Source organism: Barbatula barbatula (genome assembly GCF_947034865.1).
Source record: "Barbatula barbatula genome assembly, chromosome: 8".
NCBI lineage: Eukaryota > Metazoa > Chordata > Actinopteri > Cypriniformes > Nemacheilidae > Barbatula > Barbatula barbatula.
This window is the reverse complement of record NC_136771.1, coordinates 1,331,776-1,357,645: the sequence shown is the minus strand read 5'-3', so window position 1 is coordinate 1,357,645 and position 25,870 is coordinate 1,331,776. Positions and strand designations below refer to the sequence as shown.

The following is a 25,870-nucleotide window of genomic DNA, read 5'->3' as shown; positions in this document are numbered from 1 at the left end:
TGTAAACCAGACAACACAACATATTGACTGGCTCTTTACCCTTTTATAAATAGCCAATGGCGTTTGGATCACATGACAACCTGAAATCTGATGAGAAGCTTAAACATGAGAAGAGCGAATAGTGTCAAACATTGTTGACTTGTATTAATAAAAGACAAAGACTGAATGTCTATATCTTCTAAATGTGAATTTTCATACTAAGACTAAAAATCCTTTCCATTTTGATTTCATGTGGACCTTAAGATAGCACACTTAGTTTGAATGTATTCTGGTCATTGGTTCAAAAAGAACACAAATATGTAAGACAGAAGCCATGTTTGAGCTCTACAGAGAACCAATCTCATTCTTTCCTTCACCTTCAGCCATGCAGTGCTGATTAAAGACAGAGAAAATGCTAAAGAGAGAGAGAGAGAGAGTCCATCCGGCCCACGCATGACGAAAGAAGGGATGAGAGAAATCCACTCTATTATCACTTCACATCAAAGAGCTGAAACATGAACTCTCCAAAGACAAGATGAGAACAAGACAAGCATGCATCATAACAGAGGACATGTGTTTCCCTGACCACACGCAGCATCTGAGGTGTTAGATTGCATAAAGAAAAACACAGAAATAAAAGAAAAGAGTGCTCCAAAAGGTTCATCAGATTATAAAAAGGTAAGAAAGAGATTTTTCTTTAAAGAACCTTTAACTGAACGGTTCTTTGTGGAACCAAAAATGGTTCTTTAATGGCATCGCTGTGAAGAACCTTTGAAGCACTTTTATTTTTAAGAGTGTCTTCACACAGATCTTAAGAGCTCGACGATAACACAACATCAGTGATTCTCTCAGTGAAGCTCTCATGCTGGGTTCACACCAAACCCAAACAATCGCGTTCCGTGGTCTTTGTCTCTTTAGTTAGTTACTTTCGTGTGAGTGACGCGATTTAACAGATATTTTCAACCTTCGCGGAAGACGACATTGATGTGGGTTTGCGGCAATCGCGCCATTCGCAGCGCCTGTCACAGGTTCTAATATCTACACGCTATACTTTGCATTGACTTTGTTTTTAATTTACTCTCACAAAACGCTTAATTCGGTTTTGGTGTGAACCCAGTGTGAGGAAATATATAGCTTATTTTTTCATATTGATTTTTTTAACAAATAATATTGCCATTGTTGCTAATTAATATTGATTAACTTCAGATTCTTTTTTATGTATTTCCAGTTAATAATTTTCACGCCTAACACATTTTGGTAAACTGCTACAGCAACATTAAATTGTTTTGTCTATTTTATATTTTTTCAAATAATATTTGGGCCTATATTTTTTATTTAAAAAAATAGATATCTTTTACTAGTTTTTGTTTTAGTCAACAATAATAATCTAGTCATTTATAAATGCGTTCTGAAGTGAAACTATTCATTTGTAAAATAACAAATTTCATTTTTTGCATATATTTGACCAAAACTAAAGCCAAAAGAAACACTTACGAGCATGAAAATCAAATATCTTCACAGAAACAATGAGATTTGAAGTTAACAACCTGTCACCAAATGGTATGAAATCAGGGCCAATAAATGATTTAACATAAAAAATTACATAAAAACAAAACATTTTCATTTCATTAATAAACCTGATCTAATATCACATTTGTGAAATTTCCGTTGTGGGATTTCCAGGAACATTGATAAATGGATGAAAAATCTATACCTTGAATGACCCGAAGTCACTCTGAAGGCGTGTGCCAGTTGCGACGTCTTGTAAAATGTCCAGTCACTGCGAGACGGCTGCCAATAGAATTACAGATCCTGTTCAATGTTTAACTCTTGGCAGTGAATTCAGTCGGCTGAAGGTGTTCTGTGACTTTCTCTAAATGTAAACCTGTCCATATGAGTAATGATTCATCATCACATTCTTTCTTTGCAACCTTCATCTGCAAAATGCCAAAAACACAATGAGAGAATAAGTACAAATTTCTTTTGAGCTGCATTTTCAACTTTCTGAAGCGATATGAGAGCCTGAATTAAATCGGAATATCATGAAAACCAAGGCCACAAAAGTGTGAATGACATGCGAGTCGAGTAGATGAACGAACCCATTACGGCTTCAGGTTTTGTGCGTTGACCCTGAATGTAGATGGATGAGCTCGATCAGTGCCGGTGAATTTGAAAAGCATTGTCCCATTTTGCTACCAGTTATTTAGACACTTTGAAACTTTAGAGAAGCGTCAGACACTTGAAACACACTGCTAATTGGAAACCAACCAAATGTTCCCCGCCACAGCGTTCACAACCCTGATTTACTAACTTTAAAGTTAAACAGAGTTTGCGTTACTGTGCTCGCCACTTGTACGTGGTACATTTCAGTTTCACCGAGCGTGAAATCAAAACAGTTTTCCAATCACAGCCATGCGGGAAAAACGAAAGATGAGACGCTGACGGCTTGTTGACAGGAGCACTTAGCGCTAAAGCTACATGAGAAAAGTTCAATCGTAATACTTTCATTTACAAACTTTGAGAACGTGCCGTGAAATGAGCTCCATGTGATGTTCAATTAATGAAACGCTGTCTGAGTCTGTTTTAATGCACAGACGCATTCGTCAAAACACACGGACGTGTGCGCGACCGCAAGCTCTGTAAGTATAACAAGGTTATCCGCACACCAGAGCTAACGATGTGCTTTACTCATCAAACATCACCTTTATCTTCATGGCCTTTTAACAGCCTGGAATATTTGTGATTTTTATCAGGGATCGGTGCACGTGCGCCTTCAGACTCCTCAAATATTTATAAATGGAAATGTTTCACAAGATAAACACTTCTGCTTAAAGATTTGTTCATGTCGGGCAGGGTGTAGATGAGTGCCTCACCATCTGGCGCAAGTCATCTCCGGAGACTTCTGAAACTCTCCGTGGCCTACACAAAACAGGAACCACACGGCTATGAAAACTCACAACGCTCAGCTATACCAGATTCACTTCATCAAGCCGGAGGTTTCTGCAATTGCTTGGAACTATGCGTGACTTGCCGGCATACAAAGGCTTGCAACCAAAGACTCCTATTGGCATGTCATTCATTTCTCCATTGACACGGCTCCTTCAATTTTTGTGTCGTTTTTTCAGCTTTTTGGGCATTAGTGTGGCTCAGCGGTGTGAATGCGGTAATAATCCAGAATAAAGCACCCTTATATTGATATTGAGAGAGACTGACTGTCTGTCTGTCTGTCTGTCTGTCTGTCTGTCTGTCTGTCTGTCTGTCTGTCTATCTATCTATCTATCTATCGTCTGCCTATCAGCTGTCTATGTCCATCCATCCATCTGTCTGTCTGTCTGTCTACTGTCTCTCCGTCAATCCATCTATAGCAGATTTCATTAGAAAAACTGAAAAGCAACCACAATCCACAATTATTTAATTCTAAATGACTTTTTCCAATGAAAAGATTCAACGCTCTCTTTAAATCCTCAATTTACACTGAATAGAAAAAAAAGAATTGGTAGGACAACACACGGTGAGGAAAGAAAATGAAGTAGCCGCTCGACAGCTCGTTCTTCTGTAAATCAAACTCTGTAATGTTCACATCATCACAGTAGTGTTGCTCTTTCTCATCCAGTCCTCTAAAGACGGAGACTAATGACTGAACTGCGTTGGGTTAAACAAACATCCCGCTGTTCTCAGCAAGCCATCGGCGGCATTATTAAACTGTCTACCTGTATTAGAATGATGAATCTCAGGTGAAGTCACCACATACATACTACATACACAACATCTCACAGATGACGGAGGTCAGGGATTCTCAGCCTGCGTGTTCTCTGTAAAGGGTGCGATTGGGTAACGGTGAGCAATGGCCTCAGCTGGCTTTCAGGAGATGTTGTTAACTGTAATAGATTTTTATTTTATTAACGTCTGGATGACTATACTGCACATCTTCCCACTTTACTCCTCACGTAAGTAAATGCTTGGGCATAAAACATTCATTTAACATTGTCGAATCAAGCAGACATTTTTATTATGATAAGAAAAACATAATTCGTAGTGTTTCTTCTGCCTTACAAAATAATACGATTATTCAATTATGTGCTATTCGTACGCTTCTTTTAAACTAAACTAAAACAAGACAGTTTACTTTTACTCTAGTGTAATTCTTCGTGAATTAAAACATAAAATTAAACGTATGTACCATTGACTTATACTGACGCAAAAGTGTAAATATGTTTGGTCTATACTAAAAAGTATTCTAAGTATACTTGGTTTGTAGTTGTATTACCTTTGAAGTATACAAATTAAAACCTAAATAGGAACACAGTAGTATACTTGAAAGGCCATTTGAACTGTCACTTAGCAAAAACTCACAAGTTCAGTACACTTGCAGTAAACTACTAGTGTAGTAATTTATATACAGTGAGTAAACTTTAAAGTTCACCAACTCAAGTATTGAACTCGTAAACTTACCATCTGTATACCTATAAGTTCAAGTAAAGTCGCGATACAAAGAGAAAACATAGTTCTAGTACGGTTACACCACACTTTAAAGTACGCTTTTACAAACTGAAAAGTGCTATCAAGTACTGCAATAAAACACAAATATACTGCTAGTTCATTGATATTAGTATGCTTACTTTAAAATAAAGTATTTTACGGCACAAGCAGAAAGATTCGACTTTGTGCAGAATTAGTTTTGGATCAGATCACTGCGTGTGTTGTTTAACAATCAAATGAGCAGAAGACAAAAGACGGCCGAGTCAACAGATGCGTGATTCAATTACCTGTGTGACAGATTCAAACTCCAGGATCAACATATAGTGTACGACGATGCCGCTGTACGTGCAAGTGCTAACAAGCTCATGCTGCTCAATTACACACCTGGGAAGTGAACGACTTTTGTTACATTTCGCATTAATTGAAACCTGTCAGCTTATTTGATACCTGAGGTGTTGAAGAAAACGTGCTCAGAAACAAAAGAATTAAACATGAACTGTAGGGATTTACACGGAAATGACAAAATCAGTGAAGTGAAACAATAATGTGATAATTATTCATTAAATCATAATTGTGCATTTACAATCCACTGACTGCATAAATACATTTATGTCCTACAAACAGATCAAACAAGATGTCTGTATAGATGTCATGCAGTAGCTTTAATTTCCTTGTAAAAATAAATCGGTTAGAGTTTTGGTGCCAGAAGAGATTTGATGATTTGACCAATAAGCGAGAATGTGTTTGTGGATGACCACACCAATGCAGGTACGGACTGGCCATGTGGCGTACCGGCGTTGTCCTGGCTGGCCGCTATTGTTTGGGGCCGGTAACGGATGCTTTGGACGAACGTATTGTAAATGAGAATAACGCACGCAACCCAAACATCATTTAGTCACGAGACATTCATATATTGCCACTTGCATTACAAACATACTGTCTGAAAGTTTTACGCTATATTTATTTGGATTACTTTAGAAATTTGACCACTGATCAGTTCCCGTTGCATCATGGGATACATAAGTGTCCATCCGATCCACACTCGTGAATCTCTGCGGTAGTAGTAGACCATCCGGGTAATTCTCGCCTGCATACTGAGGTTTCATACAAACTACTCATGACTCATTTCCACCTACTATACAGTATGGAAGTAATCGATTTTGGACGCAGCAAATGTTTCTGTGCAATTTTAACACCAACAGAACGCGCTCAAAGTCAAGATAGACTTTTCATTACGACCTCAAATCCTTCAGGACTCAACGGGTTCATAAAAGTGGGCGATACGCACCAGAGCAAAGCCTACAAGAGAGAGTGAAAAGATATTACATTGCGATGAAAGATGAAACATGAATGACAAACACAGCTGAATCCTTTACTAGACCGACATGAACGTGTGTTAAGACACAAAACAGGGTCGTGTTCATCTTCTGTCGACTTTCTGGTTTTAGTCTTCAGACGGGAGAATGTATTTGAGGAAAACACTCTCTCCATCCAAAAGCTTTTACTCTTCGTTTGATTTGCGTTACAGGTGCAGACGGGTCATTTATTACGGGTCATGAATCAAAAAGAGAAACACACAGAAGCCAGACAAAAGACGTTCAGATTAACAAAAGAAAAGAATGAGAAATATAATTAACACAAACAGACAGAAAAACTTCATATTCTGTGAGAGATGTGTGAGAACATGAGTATGAATCTTCTTTTGCGCTTTATTCTGTGTTTTCTAAAACAAATGCTTGAGGTTACAGGTTAATGAGATATATTAACAACTAACATTCGAACTGCCACCTAGCAACTGGCTAGCATAGCAACCACATAAAGCATCCTCAGCACCCCGAGCATCACGTGTGTGGCACTGCTTTACATGTCATTCAACCGCTGTCTGTTATTACAGATGACCGTCAACGGTAAAACGCTGTGAACCTTTTCCAAAGAAAATCAAAGGGATAAAATCTAATCTCTCGCACATCACATTTGGAAAAGTCGAGCTGGCACTATCGTCTGGATGGCCTGCCAAAATGCCATGCTCTTTGAATTTTATCTTGAAATCAAAGTCGCCCTGAATAGTTGAGTTAAATCCATTGGCTCTGCTGTAGCGGATCTTTTCCAAACGCAACCCGGTTTATAGCCGATAGGAGCGATTAATCCAAAAGCCTCCAGAGCCGCGGTAACACGGGTCAAAGAATGATGTGAGAACATCAGGTGTTTAATGAGTTTGTTTTCAGACGATTCTGGATAGATTTAGGTAGATCGTTAATGCACTCCAGCGTTCATTTATTCCCTTAAATGTGTGGAAATCACAGCAAAGCAATTTTGTTCATCTGATTTGGAGGAACCGATTCAGACTACACGCAGAATAATTCACTTAATCTCTCTTTTGAACGTGTGGATTGTGTCGTGAGCTGTTATTCAATTAGAAAAGCGGTTCTTGTTATCATCTTGAGAAAATGTTCAATTTCCTGCCAAACCACAAATTGAACAATTAATTCAGCAATTAAAAATAATAATAAATTGCCACGTTCAAATCTATGAGAAAACTATATGGAAACATGTTTTATATTAGCTTTATTTCATCTTTATTAACTGGTAATGTTTTTACGGATTTAAATGTCATAGACTTCTTTACGCATATTTATACATTTTCTATGTTTTTCAATATATATAAATGTATATCTTATATGAATATATTACTAAGTAAAATTTTATATATAAATTATACAATTGTATATGTTGTATTATTAAATGCATTTAAAACTACGTATACATAATACATATTCTAAATTATATAAATATTTTAAATGTTTATAACTTTTTTATAGAAAAAAATTGGAAATAACAAACATGTCAGAATATAATAATAAAGTGACAGATCACCATCACCGTGCCGCAATTTATAATGACCTAAAACATTGATGTCTGCTCACCACACTCATGTTCTAATACTGATTTATAAACTGAATGGTGCGTTCTCAAATCACTACATAATCTACATGAAATAAGCTCAAATGGTGATTGAGACCCGACGACACCCCTGGAACACGGCCTTACAATAAACAGATGAGTGAATAAATGACCGCGTGACAACACTTGACTTCTGTAAGATCTACGGTGTTATAAAGAGTCAAACTAAAGCCGCACATTAGAAGCGATGATGGCGAGCTGGAAACGGTTTCCACGGATCAATTGTGAAGTAATGTGCGAAAGAAGCTTTGATACTGATCAATGACTATTCATTTGCAGTCTCACGTGAGACATTTAATAGTGCGTGTTCAGATAATTACCACCAACGATTAAGAGCCGCTGACAGGATCCGTCTCGGTCATTGTAAGAACCCGTAGGTCTGTCAAATGGAGAAAACTTAACTTAAACTCAGAAAATGTTATAGTAAAATACAAACAAATGCATGGAAACACAAAAAGCTGTTCCGTTTACTGCAGCGATTATAGAAGATTTGCTGTGTTTAATATTATCTCTTGGCTGCGGTTGAACTGCTTGGCAGCCGTACGACAGCCGTGGAACTATTGGAGGAATTTTAATCTGATCTTAAAGACTCTCGCATGTTTGTGTCTCCCCACCCGTCAGCCGCAGACACCGGGGAGAAATATAACTCATTCGCAACACATACAAAGCCAAACCTATGCTTTCACTGTACATCTTACAAGCCTCTCAGTTGTGTGCACGCTTCAGATCTATCGCTCTCGCTCCCGTATTCAATCCATGGTGAAGAAAAAGAGTCTATTGTTGGAATACGCCCGAGTACAAACGTTACCGCTCGACTCCGAGGATATTCCTGCGGCGGATCCTTTATGTGAGGCCCATTAAACTGAAATTGTTGGTTTACGATCGCTAACCGTAAGATACAATTTTCTCCCACCCAGGAGAGAAGTTTGCTTGATATTGTGCCAGCTTTCCATTTCTGCTCTCGTGTACCCGACGTTCAACATTTAAAGTGGCTGTAACTCAGTTTCTGCATATCTCATGTTAATCTTGAGTACTTACAGAATAGTAGCGCACCCTTCAAATATCCGTTGAGTCTTTAGTCTGATCACATGTATTATAGACCGACACAGCGGTACGATTATTTGCGATTTGATGTCTTATGTTAATGTACGCTTTCCATCGAAAGAAATGAAATATGCTGCTAATGTGTTTATTATTTTCTTTACTGTATAAATGAAGTCGACTGAGAATGTTTACTTGAATAAACAGTCTGCGTGCTTGATGTAGAAAAGGAAAAAAAATCATCTTTACGATTCGTGCATGGTAAAGCGTTCTAATAGTCCAAATGTTTGCGATGGCTGGGGGGGACGCGAAACTAAAGCACGAGCGCAACCATTGCCAACGAGACACGGACATTTGAGTCAGTTTGATTTATTTCGCCTTGACGAAATTGCCCAATAAGGCACTAAGAAAACGTTTACGTAACGTTTTTCTTAAACATTCCGAAACCTATACGAACAATGGCGCAGAAATACTCGTCCAACTCGTTTTAAATTGACCATGTCAAGCATGAGAAGACGTTAAACATTGTAATGTGCATGAAACACCGTTGCACATCCCATATAAGTTTCCATACAAAGATTTCTGCTGGGTCACCGGAGGTCGATCAACATGAACACCGTATTAATAATACTCGTTTTGAACATATTTTGTTGGTTGACTTGTTTAATGGCCTATTTCACAAAAAATAACCGAATGTGAAAGAAAAATAAAAGACTATGCAAAACATTTGGACTATTTGAACGCTCTACCATTCACCAATCGTAAAGATGACATCAAGCGCACAGACTGTTTATTCATGTAAACATGGACAGTCAACTTCATATATACGGAAAAGAGAATAATAAACACATTTGTATTGTATTTCATTTCTTCGATGGAAGCGCTACATCAACATAAGACATTAAAATGTGTCATTGTTTTAACTTGACAAAATAAAACACGAGGAGCTTTCTTACCTATTTTCAAGGTAATTAAGAGATTTTTCCAGCAGCTTTCTGAACACACAGCGCTGGAGGCTTTTTGTAAAATCCGGAGTTATTATATGCATTCAACTTCTTATTCTCACCTAGATTCAACACTGCTCGCTATTTTTACTCCACAAGAGCTTCTGTGGGGTTTTCATTAAACTCCTTCAATTAAACGTGTGAAATACACGCAGCAGCTCAGCCTCAGGTGTCGAAGGAAAGAAACTCACGCTGTCATTCTTGAAAAAAACTGACAGGGTTACCATCCCACAGCCCGATGATTGACAGCTACAGAACAACACAAACACAAACAACTTACGTACACAAGTGGACATTAACTTGTACGACCCATCTTGGATTTTGGGAAAAGCCCAACCGTAAATATTTGCTTCTCGATTCATGAGAGTACAGGACTGTTTTTACATGCTGTTAAGAAACCTTCTAATGTATTGCTTATAGTTAACATGTTTTTATTGTACAAAGCGCTATATAAATAAAGTTGAGTTGAGTGAAAATATTCATTCTTTATGAAGTGTTTTTTCAGTCAAGGCTAGAACAGCAGTACATGAAAGCTGGGAAACATAGAGACATTTCCTTGTTAAAGCTAAAATGGCACTAAAGCTTACGTTCTCTTTAACTTTGAATTCAAACCTTTCTAGAAAACTCACAGCAGGACACCTCATGAAAAACCAGCAGCTGTTAATGCTGAGCGGCTTTAAACTTTCCTCTTCCATTTGAAAAAATACAGAAAGACACATGAAGTAGCACAAATAATTTTTCAAATGTATCCACTCTGAGACCCGGTTGAAAATAATAGCGGTTTCAGGCTCACAAAACGCTGGATCCGTGTGGACGAAACGCTGATGCGATACAAAATCTTTACGTAAACGGCTACATGCGTCTCCATGTGGATGGGCACTCAAGACTCTGTAAAGATATTAGTGTCCACACCAAGAGATGACAACCATTGTGAGCCCTTTAAATTCAAATGGATTTTAATTGGCTGTCAATGTTTATGGAAGAAAATGGCGATCACAACAACATCATTGCTTTGTTTCTATTGTTATAGTTTAGACGTGCACTTCACTCTTCTAGTATACTAATGTTTTTAGTTTTCATTACTGTCCTCGATGTGAACGAGTCTAAAACAATATTTAAAAGGTGAACATTAATTTAGTCTGAAATGATATCTGCACAATTTCTGTTGACCTTACTTTCGTTAACCCTCAGACTCCACATGAAAAATCCATTAAAATCGTTCTTAATTAGAGTTGTTAATGCCTAGAGCGCTATGAAAACTGATCGGCTCTTTAAGTAAATGTGTGCATTCTGAAGTAGTTAAGAAGAAATGTATGACATATAAAACACCTGATTTGAGCCTGATACAGAAGGTCTCAGTCTGCTGACAGCAAACACACAAACTTTCTCAACGTTCAGGGGACTGATGCCATAAAATATCAAAGAGTTCAACTGTACGGCACAATTCTAAACAGTTTTGTGTTAATTTAACCCGACGTTTGGGTTTGTCCATTTTTGACCCAATGCTGGTTTGAATAACCCAATATTTTTAACAGTGTGACCGTATACCTCCAGTTTTAAGGAACACAACATCACTAATTTATCAACATATTTCGCAAACGTTTGACAAACAGAAAATATTTCCTTTTATCATTTAATGCCAATAAATGGCGGATGGATTCAATTGAATTGACATTGAGTGGTACTGTAAGTAACAGTGTGTGTGCAATCAGATGTCGGTGTACACAAATGCAGGGGGCTGGATACAGTCGACCGCTTCAAATAGCTCTGTACATCTATTCAGATACAGCCAGAGACTTAAGCCGCATAGAAATGAAGTGATATCAGCATTCAACTCATGCACACCAGCTTCCCACAGTTCTGTTGGCTACGGATGTACAATTTCCGTATTCTCTCTCGGCTGTATGAAGACACCGTTATAATCAGAGATGCAGATTAAACAAATCTGTTTAGGCATAACGCTGGATCCATTACTGTGAAGCCCAGCAACCGCCATTTATTCCACATCTCAAGCACACAATCAAACAATCGGTGAGATTTATACTCAATTAGCATGTAAAGCCTCCGCGTGTAGGATCAGATTCCTAATTACTCATTAGATATGAATGTTTGGAATGGATGACTCACGGCACCATTAGAAATGCTAAACAGATTCACACTTTTAAGAGATGGAAATATCATGATGAAATCTTTTCTCTCTAGTGTTGCCGGCGGTGAGCGTCGGATTATCTGTTGTGAAGGTCTCCGATGAGGGGGAGCATCATAATCCTGCCATAAAATACAACGGATGACATTTCCTTTCTTCTATCTAAGACAATCGCCAGTTTTTGTGCATTTATTTAAAACAGAAACGATTCATAAACGTTTTCAAAAGCATCTATCTAACCACCGCAGATTTCACGAATTAGACGTCAGCCTTGGCTTGACCTTCTGCTCCATTTTCTAGATGGTGTGATGGAGGACAGAGATGTTTACTGTTAGAGTCCAGAGGGACCGTGTTGGACGGGAGATTGTATGGCTGGCGTGGCAGCGGGAGCCGAGCGGTGACAGCCGACTGTCATTTGGCCTCAGCTATTGAGTCGCTGCACATTCAAGGGCAAACTGAAGTAAGAGAAGTGAACTGCAGGAGAGATAGAGTACAAACATCCACCCACTGTCACTGATAGCTTTAAACCCAAGTCAAACCAATTCTCCATGAGCTCTAAAACAAAGAACAAAAAACCCTCAAAGCAACATAGACAAATGTTATCCAGCTCCTTTCTACAGTCACATTCATGTTGCCGCGGTTTAAATGTAATGACATCATCTGCCAGGTGACATCATCACTTCCTTATGTAAACCATATATAGGTTTCATCTGAACAACATACATTACTTTTGTGACCCCAACTGAACTTCCGGCACACATTCACAAACAATAGAGCGCCTGTAGATTATTTGAAAGAAACCAAGAAGAGTTACTTGGCTAAACTTGTCTCTCCAATATTTTGAATTTAGACTGCGATACCGAGCTCAACCGCTAGACGTCAATGTCCCATACGGTTTCTTTAAATGCGACCGAACTGCATTCAACAAACTGTAGTATTATACAATACATAATCATATAAATGAATGTTAACATAAATTAAATTGTTATATAATAAGACACTAGCCAAACACAAACCGGATGTTAACTGGGGGTCAGGCGCACGTGCGTCCGATTAAACGCTCTTTATTACATGGTTCATTTGAATGCTTGATTCTGATTGTGCGGTCGCGACATTAAAACACACTGTAACCCGGATGCTGCAAATCATTTTGAGAGGGGCAGTTTAATATAACACAAAACTTTATTAAAAATATTCAATTCAATTTTATTTATATAGCGCTTTTCACAATTTGCATTGTTCCAAAGGAGCTTTACAGGAAAAAAAGGTAAAACACGCTACATGGTGTTTTATATAATAAATTCAATAGTAAATAATATCTAATGTCAGCATCTCCTGGTGGTTTATTTATCATATTTTGCATGAAGTTAATGCTTGGCTGAAAAGATGCGTCTTTAATCTAGATTTAAATTGGGTGAGTGTGTCTGATCCTGGAATAATATCAGGAAGGTTATTCCAGAGTTTAGGTGCTACGTATGAGAAAGCTCGACCCCCTTTGGTGGATTTAGTTATTCTAGGTGTTATCAAAAGTCCTGCGTTTTGAGATCTTAGAGAGCGTGATGGGTTGTAGTGTGATAGAAGCTCTGTTAGGTAGGTAGGGGCTAAACCCTTTAAGGCTTTATAAGTGATTAAAAGAACTTTAAAGTCAACACGATACTTAATGTGTATCCAGTGAAGGGTTGATAACATTGGTGTTATGTGATGGTATTTTCTAGACCTGGTCAGAACTCTGGCAGCTGCGTTCTGAACTAACTGTAGTTTGTAAAATATGTCTTTTAATAACATTTATGGCATTACATTTACAAACATTAAACCAATTTGCCTGTTCGTGACGTTTGAACGTCGTTTCTTACTTTAAAACCTAAGGTAAATGGCTTAAAACAATAAGTTGAAATGAGATCTTAAGGCAGCACAAATCTTTTAAAAATGTAAATGTTACACTGATATATGATGTAAACTATCGATCCCTCATCAAGCAATGCCAATTATTGTCCTATTAATATCTCTTGCTCTTCTGTTAGAATGAACTTCGTTTAAATAATCAATAGCACATTTCTAAAAGGTCAGACATTTATTTTAAAGAAATCTTCCATTTCAAATCACACGGCTAATATATTCTTTTTTTACATGATAAGGTGCAGCATTTGACACGTACACCCACATGACATGATCTAATAATACTTCATTAACAAACCAACACAGTAAACCCTCGATACTTCCAAATGATGAGTGTTTACTGACTCCATCCTCCCAGTGAAGCCAAAGCAACCGGCCCACATCGCTAATGGTGTATTTACATAGACATGTAAGCAGAATTCAGCGGATAAATAAGAGGTCTGCAGCAGTGACCGCAGGGATGAAAACAAGGCGGTGAGATGTGGGAGTATTAGATCTTAATGGGACCTGGTGTCGCTGTGGGAATTGACTTCTTTGGCTCCTGGCGGTGCGGGCTGACGGCTCGCTGTCACCGCGGCTGATTATAGAAACGCTCGACAGAATGATGAGTGCTCGGCCTTTTCACGCTTCATTAACAAAATCAGACAACCTGCCACATGCGTGCCGCAGCTCATTACATCGGTGCGGGGAATAATGTCGCATGCATAGTCTCCAGCACACAGTCACAAGTTATTATAACACTTCAGAAACCACGCAGGAGTGATTCACTCGTGTGAATTTATTTATTATTTTATAAGCGAGCATCACTTGCACAAAAAGACGACTGCAAAGAATTCTGGGTAATTCTGGGTCAAGCCTGCAACATGTGAGTTCCTCACTTTATCCACTTCATGTGTCCGCTGGGTGCCGAGCTCTAAGGATGGAAAATGACCCCCGACCAAAGTAAATGAGACACTTTACAACTGATTTCATGACAGGATTTGGCAATAAATCACTCAAAGCGAATGTTTAGCCCTTGGTTTGGATTTAAAGGTTTGGCTGAGAATGTTTTTGCGAGCGACATTAAGCTGGAAGCTGTGGGTTTATATGAGCTTTGTGACAGCTGTGAGTGGGTCTATGTGCCCACAGAAGCCTCAGTCATTCATATTCATGGACGTAAAGTCTGACAGCTTCACATCTCTTCTGTGTCTGATGAGACTCTCGCTGAGGTTTCAATAATACAGTCGATTGAAGGGGGTTTGTTAACGGGGGTGTTGTGTGGGGAAATATGGAGCCCCCTGTTAGAAATCTTTGAATTTCTTTATAGAACATCAAATAATTTTCATTTCAAATCCTTAAATGCAGATCAATATATGTATTCAGAATAGTAAAACAGGCAGCTCACGGGGCCATGAATCCATGAATGTTATATCTGAAAGGTCTCTTTTAGTTTCTTTTTTACATTATTCCAGGGATCTCAACGTCAAACATAAAATGCATCTAAACGTGGTTAAAAAAGTAGGAGCAGTTTGTCCCTTCAAGCGTCCCGTAGTTCGGTTGTTAAACAATACATGACCGACAGACTTTTTTAAAACAACGTAAAATGATTGGGAAAAATGTAAATGTTGCCTCAAAAATAAATTTAAAGCACTAAAATTATATAAAAGAAATTAATAATTAATCAAATAATCTAAAATGAATCTAAATTGAAGGTCAAAACATGTTCCAGGGTCTTAACCTGATTTCCTCGGTCATGCCCAATAATATATTACACAATGGGAAAAAAATGAATTTATTAGAATTAAAAATGATATTAAAATAATAAGTAAAACAAACTTAACCTATGCTGAAGTTGAGAATCGTCATGCCAACTTTAAATGAGTTCCTGCTGTGTTTCATGACGGATCCATTCTGATATCAACAGGTGGATGAAACGCTGAAATATCTGTGAGCTACAAAAAGTTTCAAATATGTCATCAGTGATGCTGAAGAGCGCCGCTGGACGCCCTGCTCCCATTTCATAGACGCTGTTGTATCTGAAGTAGGATCTTTTGTTGATTACAGCCGGGTCCAAGAAACCTTCTTCCTGATGATTCAGCGAGCATCGCGGCGCTCCGACGAGAGTCATTATCGTTGGTTTCCATCATTCTGTGACACAGCGGGTCATTTTCCGGCTCTTCAGAGAGAGCATTAGTTAAACAAGCAGAATGGCCATTCTTCATCTCTATAGCCCCTTGTTATCAGAAGCACTGGATGTGAATGTTATTTTAATTTCAGCATCGGTTAACATTCTCTACCAGCTGTGACCACCGACCGCTGCGGTTAATATTCTTCATGTCATAAAGCCAGCAGCTCTTCAACATGACGTCTGATTTAAACCGTACTACTGTTTGGTTTGTTATATCTGTATTTTTAACCTGCAGTCAACCTGAATAATGTATTTAACTTCATGTTCAACTCTACTAGCATTAGGAAATGGGAACCTTTTCCTTTTTCTTTTCATATAAAAGCAGTTTTCCACTTTCTGTCTTAGGAAATGTTATATTAATATCTAGATAATGTATATCGGCCAATATATCGGTTATCGGCTTCCAATGTTAAAGATTAATCGGTTTTCGTTATCGGCCAAAATGTACATATCGGTGCATTCCCAGTTAATACTGCATTATACTATAGTAAATGTACCATAGCATGACTATAATGTGCTAAATATAGTACACTACTCGTACTACAGTATAGACTCTTTCAAAAAAAGGGGCTTGAAAGGGTTCTTTGATGACACAGAAGTACCTTTGGTTCCATGAAGAACCTTTATCATCTGAAGAGCATTTCTGTTTCACAAAAGGATCTTTGTAGCGAGAAAAGCATCTTCAGATTATAAAAAAATGAGAAAGAAATGGTTCTTTTAAACGCTTGACTAAAATATTTCAAGTAATCTTACAAATCTTTAAAATTCAAAGTGCTTAAATGTTGCCACAATTATAGTTTTGTCATTTTTTCATTAGAAAACATTTTTTTAATTATTGGACAACTAAGAGCAAATAATGTCAATAAAAGGTCATAAATATTATATTTCAAAAGCATCTTTTCATCAGTTGATTAAAAGAAAGGAGCGTATGCATATTAATGTGGGATATATATATATATATATAATACGTGTAAATGAGCTGCTGGTCCATTAAACGGATCTATTTAAATAGAACAGGATGATTCTCAGATGTAAAAGATCACCTTCAGCTGAAGATCATGTAATTCTGTCCTGAGGGAGACGGGCTATTCATTAATAAGAGCTAAGCGAGGGCTCTTCCTTCAGTTCCTCTCTCACCGGAGATCGATGTGACACCCTGCCCATACGCCTCGCTGACGCCTTTTGTTTTCTGTAGCGAGTGCAGCATCTGACTTCACTGACAAACACGGCAGAGAACAACGACCACACCGACATGCTGCCAGACGACGCCGCTTTTGTGTGATGACGACCGAGCCCATCAGAGCACCAGCATCTTTCTTCTTATATGATTGATTTAGACTACTCTTTGCATTTATGTTCTCTCGGCGTGACCCCATTGAAGCTCGGGCCGAAAGCTGAGATAATTTCACGGTGACGTCAAACTTACAGTGAAGAAGTGCATACTGTATGTACAGCCACAATTCAGTGGTGTACAATGTCAAATATATATATATATATATATATAACATAAAAAAGTGGTTTTGACAAAATGTCATCTTATTTCAGCAGCTTGGGCGGTTTGATTAGGATAAATATTGTATTTTTCTTACGGCTCAACAAAACACTTCAGATCCAAACTTTAAATGTAAGTGATACAGCCACATCCCACATTAACAAATACTATAGTACAGTATAGAATATAAGTATATACGTATTTTGAATTGTATTAAGCCTTAGTGTGCTGCAATATTCTGGACGTTAACTACAATGGATAAGATGTGGTAAGTACCATAGTACACCGTTTTTATCATTTACTGTAGTAAATCGTGGTATACTTTAGTATATTATAGTATTTAGTATACTTTTAATGTAATCTGTACACGACACGTAGAATTGACTCAATAACAATGTGCTGCTATAATTCAAGTACAATTTACTAACCAGAATAAAGTAAATCTTATTCAATTGTATCAACTTTTTCAATACATGTAGTATTTGTTAAAATATAAAGTCAATATTATTTAAAGTATACAAAAACTTCAGGGTTCACTTACTTTCATAACACCATTAAGTATATTTTAACAATTTCTTTTCATAAAATCTACTAAGGCACATAATCATTGTTTTCAGTGTAGTATTTCGTCATTTGAACCATAGTAAATTGATAACTGTAGTAAATAATAATGATTACCTTAATATTTAATATAGTCGTATTTTTTTCACTTTGGAATTTCCTTATTTCACTAAAAATAAACAAATGCGGCAGAGCCGAGCCAATAAAACAAGAGAAATTTCACTTATTCCACATACGTCCTGTGAACACAAGGCTTAATATCACATGCTATCGTTCTGCTCAGGAAAGTTCATCTCGTTGTAATGTTGCTCAGATATTTTTATTGGAAAACGAGACAGAGATGAAGAACCGGAGACGTCGCAGTGAATCATTGGAAAAGCTGACTGAAACAGACACACGCGGGACTCCCGTTACAGGCGTGATGTGATACAGAGGGATGACGACGGTGATAAACGAGGCAGATGTCACGCCGTCCTGTGAATTATGAGCGTACGCGGGGTGCGTGTGACGCGGTGCGGCGGATTGACAGAAGGAAGGGAAACAGCAGAGAGATGGGACGGCGCGTTGAGATGACCCAGAACACCCCTCTTCAGACAAAAAGAGGAGAGCGATTAATCAGACGAACACACGGGAAGCACCGAGGCCCTGAGGTTGATTTAGCAGGGCACGGGTCAGAGATCCAATCCCGCACGGAAGATGAAGTAATTACCAGATGGCCACGTTGATTTGTTCCACTTTTTTATAACGTCATTATTCTTCATTGCATAATTCATTTGGAGGACGGATATGAAAATGTTTCCCTACGCTTGACATTCAATCGGCTCTTAGTCAAGGACGGTATGATCTGACGTCGTCTTCAGATGTGGGATTTCTCACTTTTTAAAAGATATGTTCTGACTATAAAGCATTCTGTACATGATGTGCAGTAGTGCCTAAACGTGATATCTGGAGGGCTTGCTTACTTGTACAATATTTGCTTTCTTTAATAATGTACTTGAATAAAGATGTCAATTTTCAAAAGCTGGACATTTTTTGGCCAATACTGTATATAGAGTAGTAAAGTACACAGGAAAGTGATTGGGTTTTGCTTTGAAGGTGTATCTACCGTGTCAAAGATCATCTCGTGTGTTTACTTACATAAAGTGACTGTTCTTCTGTCTTTTGGTCCACTGCCCGAGCCCCAGCATCCATCTTCATCATCACAGTCTCCGCTGTATCCATCTCCACTCCCCGTCTCAATCCGGTCCAGAGTGCCAAACTTAGGGATAGGCCGGCCTTGCAACAGCTGGGACACATACAGGAGACTTTTCTTAAACTTTAGAAATGTCTTCACAGCGTACAAAACTCATTTAAACACAGCTAAAGCAAAACTGCTTAAATGTTTAGAAAGTACTTTTTTCACTTTATGAAAACTATGATAACAAATGTAAACACGTCTCCAAAACATGTATTTTGAACCGTTGAACATGCTTAAAAAATAAAATAAAATAAAATATGTCAAAATTACTGTACATTTTCCATAATACCACATTTTGTTTAATGATAATTTAAAAAAATATATTTAATAAGGTTTAAGTAATATTCCCTGAATGAAAGTATATTTAATTACTAAATATTTAAATGTTCATGTTTATATGCGATAAAGAAAAATACTTGAAGTGCATTGTGACTTTAAATGATTTACAGTTCAAGCCAGACTGTAAAAAATTATGTAGAAATTACAGTAGTACTGGCAGCAGTTTGACATTAACTTACTATAGATTGATCAAAGATAAATGAACATTAAACATTCACAAGTCTTTATCTTTACAGAAAAAAACGATAAAATAACAGCCTCATGCAAAACATTCTGGGAACCAAATTAGCGAAAGAATACCAGAGAAAAGTTCAAGAGGATTTCTGGTTCCCAGAATGTTTTGCATGAGGCTTTTTATAGTATTTTTCTGTAGATATAAAGTCTTGTTAATGTTTAATGTTAATTTATCGTTGAACAAACTGTTGCAAATAAATTCAATAAATATGAATCCACAGTAAGTTCATGGCAACTAGCAGCAAAACAGCAAACATTTAAAGTTATTGAACGTCAAGCCTATAAAACTCAATTCCATTTGTGTCAAGGTTGAATCATTAGTGGTTGGATTGTTTTAAAACATAAACAAACTGTATTTTCAATTGAAATAGCTTATAATACTCCAGCAGGTGTTTGTTTTTATTCATAAGGTTTTTATGGAAACATCATACAGGATCATTTTGCTAAATGAATCATTTGTTGACGCTTACACAGCGAGCGTGCAATTGCAATTATTTTTAGCATTCAAACAAGATCTCAGTAAATGACAACAACAACAACACCAGCGATACGACGCAATCCCCCGAGGTGTGTACCTGCACGCACTACCCTTTCTAAAAGGTCACGTTTGCATTAGCCTGACATTAACTCGATTTGCATCCGTGGGAACGTTTAACCGTCTGCTTGAAATGCAAGATATTGAAAGCGGTTTGTATTTATCAGTTAGAGCTCATCGAGCCGCTTCAATTGTGGATGTAATTAACGACTGTAGAGGTTCAATATTTGCAGATGAAGTGGCCGTTCTAATGGATTAGACGTGATGGAGAGTCGCACGTTTAGAGGTCACATGACACCCACACCTCTGAAGAACGGACGAGTGTTACGCAGTATGTAGTCTGCACGGTAAGTGTTTTGTTATTTGTGTAAATTTGTATTATGTGGATCATAAAAAAAGGTTTGCGATTATTATTAAAAAAGCAATGGCATCACTGGCACGAAAAATTACAAGTGAAATTGCATGAATTCATACGAATAGCCATCACATGAAAGAAAAAAATTGGCATCAAATTGGAAACTATCCCACAATGACAAATAAACCGAAAGCAATTTGAACCCCAGGGTTTTTAACATCTCCTGTTCTCGATATTTGATGACTGCAAAAGCTTTCAAACACAAAATGAACTGGAATTAATCTAAATTGCCTGCACGTATCTCGCACACTACTAGTGTACAGTGTGCACTATTCAGTAAGCAATACACTAGATGAATGAAAAGAGCACGATGCATGATTCAGTGAACCCTTTAGACTGATTTGAAAACATGTCCTTTATTCATCTCCACATTCGCAGAAATGTTTTTCTACAGTCTATTCGCACGTCCTTCACTTTGAAAAGACAAGTGTTTTCAATGTCTCTCCTGAGGCAGACAAAAATAATACACAATTCTGCTTCAAACGCATAAATTATTCTCCGTACGGCCCGTGGCATATATACACGTCCCCTCCTGTCATTTTCTTTCCGACCGTAACCAAAAAGCCCGGAGCACCACAGTCCTTTATCTCGATGAGGTAAAAGCATTTCGTCTGTTATCTGAGGAACGGCCACGTTCTCTTCTAACAGTGAAACACACGCGGTTACTCCAGGAAGCCTTAATGTTTCTTCACGGTGTGAAATGACCGTTTGTGTCCTACCTTCACCATCCATCTCAAACCATTCAAGAATGCATCTGTAGTAAAACCATACTAAGCACAGATTACTATGGTTTCACCGCAATACTCGCAGTTCAACCATGATATTCGTGGTAAAACTTTTTGGTAATCTCTCTCGAAAATGACTTTGTAAGACCTTTAAAAACTAAGAGCTTCGAGAGAATAAGAAGCAAGATCTGAACGTGAGAAATGATATCTCTGGAGTGATATTTCTATAAAAGAGTCTCCTGTGAAGATGTGTGTGAATCACAGCTTCTTAGATACTCAGACGATTCTTTCAGGAGTGAACTTTACTGTAGACACTGTGACCTTCACTGAAATCACAGAAACATCAGCTGTGTCGTCAAACAGAGATTCACTTCAGTGTTTCAACTCGAAAATATCAAATACTGAGAACTGAGGTTTGTTGATTGTGTCATCTCATGAAAACACGCCGGCGGCATTTTATAACTCCAGAATTAAAAGCAGAGAAATACATAAACAACATTCTTCAATTATTAAAAGATTCTCTGAAGGATAATACAGTTGACTGTTTAACTTTCTGGTTTATTTTCAGTCTGAACAGAAGTGCAAGAAGCTGAACAAGAGAAAGTATTATGAGATGAAATGAAGTGAATTTGGGTTGATCGGGACACATCTTGACATTCGTCCTAAATTAGCCTTACGTACTTATACCCTCCAGAGAACAATAAAAGTTTAATAACCACTGTAACCATCTGAGAGTCAATGGACGGGAATAGTTCAAACTAAAATATTCTTGTGGAACACAGAAGGGCTTTACAGAATGATGACACAGCCTTGCACAAACAACACAAATGAATAAAGACAAATGAAGTTTCTCCGAAAAATAAGTCACAAATATGTTAATTAGCGACAAGCGCCACAGTTTCACAAAATCCTACCGGAAACACTTCTTTTAGTATATACAACGGTATACTAATATAGCCAAAAATAATAAACGCGGCTAACGTGAAGACCACATGATTCACGCAGTATATTTGATCTACGCTTAAATAATAAAAACATTTCCACGTTGAACATCTTGTTCTCGCCTAAACTCTCATAGGTCTGTTCAGGAATATTAATATGTGACGAAACTCTGATTTCATGCATACAGTTAGTGTATAAGAGCAGATGAACAGTTGATATTGACTGTATTTCTCTACTGATCTAAGGTTCATCATTCGCTCAAGTTAATAGAGAGGAGAGTGAAGGCCGGTAACCAGCTCAATGAGATTCAGAGAAATGAGGGTTGAGTTTGATGTCATGACATGTTCTCAGACGCTTGTATTCAGGATTTGTGAACAGCCTGATGTAAAGAACCACGCCTGTAGAAGTGATGATATCAGACTGAATACCATTAGACATTGTTACATAGAATATCACATCACGATTTCATTCATGCACTGTAGTATTAACATGGTACCAAAAACATGGTAATACCATGGTGCTGTTTTTGCAATATGTACGTGGATTACATTATATTTGCACTTAAAGTATGTGCTTGACCAAAGACAATGAAAGTAAAATATATTTGTTTAATATAAATCATTTATGCGTCCTTTAAATCTATGTCTGCTCTGCGTGGTCGTGAAATAAGTGACGGATAAATCTATCTAAATGTATAGAAGAACGTATAGCAAATGGATGAGAAAAAGTTGAAATACATTTTGAGCAAGAAATTAAACTCATATTTCAGCTTAATAGGGAAGATAATGGAGTACTCGGCCTCTTTTCCTAAGCACAAAAATAATCCATTGATTCATTATTAATGCAGCGGCAAACGTGCTGTCCTGATAGATCAGAAGAAGCCGTTCATCTTCATTTGAAAGATTAAGCTGACCCGACAATCCATACAGTAATAATGAGATTTTAAAACAACTATCTTTGTTTTAAAACAGGCCTTTGAAAACATCTGAACAATGGCTTTAAACCCTTTAATATGAATGTGACTTTAATACTTCAATCCCTCACAGACCCTTGAGGCTGAGGTGTAGATATATTCTATTATAAATTGTGTGGCGGTCCGCGTCCATGTGTCTGTTTCAGTGTCACCGCTAGCAAGCTACAATTAGCTGTCTGATGGCAGACCGCCACACGAGATGCTTTCTGAAACTGGAAAAACAAACCCGAAGACGATGACAAGCCACAATTGACTGTCACTCACAGAGACTGCGGCGGCGACCGGACCTCCAAACACGTCCACCGGAGAGACTGTTGTTGTGTGCTGCAATAACACATCCGGATAAGATTGCCACGATTAACATCTGTCAGCGTCGACAGCGCATTTGTTAACCATTCTACTAGACAAAACAATGAAATCGGCGAGAAGTCTCCAGTGAGATCTCTTTAACGTCTCAATTATTTCTGCTGAAAAGAAAACAAACAGACAGGACATTAAAACCGTTTCTGACTAATGTTCTCAAACCCGCAACATTTGTGCCGTTTGCACTTAAATATAAATCACATGATATTTGTAAGAACATTCTAATCTTAAACTGGACTTTAATTGGACCACCGATGGGGCGAGACGATAAATCTTTCTTTCTGTAATCCGACATCACGAGTGAGCGTTCTGAGCGAGCGGACGTCAATCATACAGTAATAATCTCTCACCGCCTCCCAACGGCACCAAACAAACAGCGTTTTATTTGACGGAGGTTGATTGCGTCGAGCGGCTTTGGGAAAACTTTCAGCTCTGACACACTGATACATATCGTACGGTTTGACAAGACTGTTAGCCCTGCTTCTGTAAATGAAACACAAGTTTAATCATGATGCCGACCGGCAGGCCAAACGAACGCAGGTACATTGATTTCTTCTCCGTGTTGTGACGGGCTGAACTGTTTCAATCTTAAATAACTCACTTCAGGTGTCGAGTTTGATTCAGAGCTTAAAGTCAACAATTAACTGCCTTCATAACCATTTTAAATTTCATAATCTGACATATTTTAAAGTCAAACAGATGATTGGATGGAGGGGGGTGAAAAAAGCAAGAAATCTGGCAAAGACAAAGAATCTCTCAATTTTTTAAGATTTAACCTTTGCTTGAGTCTCGTGTGTGTCTCATTAGAAAGAGTCAGAAATCTGACAAATGTCATTCTTTAGAGTTTGAGAAGAGACGTCAACAACGTGTCAAACTGAGCTCAGATTTGTCTCGTCTGCAATCAAAAGTCAATATTAGTGAAGATCTCAATATGAACTCAACATTTCTCATCACATTTTCCCAAATCCAGATTATTTCACCTCTACAATCTCCATTCATTTTTTATTTCTCCAGAGCAATTTAAGGAGACCAAGTGGATGGTCACATCAATGAAACACAACTGAGAACTCTCTTGCATCTCCGACACTATGAAAGGACAACATCTGAGCGATGCCATTTCTCTCTGTGTTAGATTGGGAATGCATATATTTGTGTACATTCATATTCTTTCACTAGTATTTACTTTCAAACAAAGAGCGTTCATATGGATTGAGAGTTGTTTTGTAGAACGTTTTGACTAAAAACTTGGCAGAATCCCTCAGTCTTGGCACCGCAATACAGCTAATCCTCAAACTACACACAATTCTCTTTCGTTGCCAAATCCGGTCTTAAGGACTGATGGACCGTCCACACTGTTGCAGATCATTTGCTGGCGCATCTACACTGGTTACTATAGTAACGATGCATGCACTGATCTACAACAAACTGACCGTAAAGATGGACAGCTGTCGGAAAGATGCAGGAATTTGTCTTGTGCACATCGTTGAGTCCAAATAAAGCTGCATACACAAAGAAGATAAGAACGTGATCCGGAAAACTTTGTTCACACCGCAAACTATTTCAGAACACAAGCGTGTACCGTGCCTGACAAGAACCATGAACAAATTACGAAAACAACACATTTGAATCATAAATTCAATCGTCCAACAAATCACATGGATTTGAATTGCCAGTCTGCACACAACTAGATCACAGAGTTATAACATTTCAATAAGTTTCAACTTTGAATTCTACGTTAAGAGCTTGCAGTGGTGCCGGCGTTTTTTGTGGGACGGCTCTCTTCAACCACTAAGCCGATATAGAGATGACACGCATATTGCTTCATCATTTCTCTGAGAGCTTGAATTTGTCGTCCGTGCACCTCATCAGACGGGCCGATGGGATTTTTCTGCACCTGAAGCCAGAGTTCGCCAGCAATCCGACGCCGGCGCGGTGCAAAAAAACCCCATAAAGAGTTTTGCGACAAATATTTTTAAAAAGCGTCCTTTAAAGGCCAGAGCTGATGGGCGCTTGGAGAATGCTATCTTCTGCAGGCACCGGCCCCTCACGGCTGCAATGAAGTAATCTAAATGCATTTCGCCTGTGATGTGCTACACTTTGAGCCGCGCTTTCACGTGGCTTATAGAAATGTCGCCTGTGTCAAAATGATCAATAACCCCATTAGCTAAGCCCAAGAGGACGAGAGCTTTGCCGCGTTCACGTACGAGAGTTCCAGCCCCAAATGAACCGGGAGGTTTTGCTGCAACGCAACCGGCCAATTATGTCTCCCGCCGCGCTCGCGTGCAACTCCCACGAGGTGTGTGTGGAAAGATGGGTTTAAGTCAACACCGCCATCTCTCGAGACATACGCATAAAAAGAAACGTTTTAAAAACATATAAGC

General features: G+C 38.1%; 1 protein-coding gene across 2 annotated transcripts in view; it reads right to left on the bottom strand.

Annotated features, from left to right (window-relative positions):
* Positions 1 to 25,870, bottom strand: part of gpc5a (glypican 5a) — a 101,131-nt gene that overhangs the window by 11,079 nt on the left and 64,182 nt on the right. The window contains exon 7 of one of the 2 annotated variants that reach the window (XR_013787082.1): positions 18,864 to 19,030. Coding sequence is in view for 1 of the 2 variants with exons in the window: in XM_079463355.1 (XP_079319481.1) it covers positions 18,864 to 19,011 (148 nt within the window). In the remaining variant the exon portion in view is untranslated. The remainder of the gene's footprint in view (positions 1 to 18,863; positions 19,031 to 25,870) is intronic. The other variant, XM_079463355.1, reaches the window with a different exon arrangement.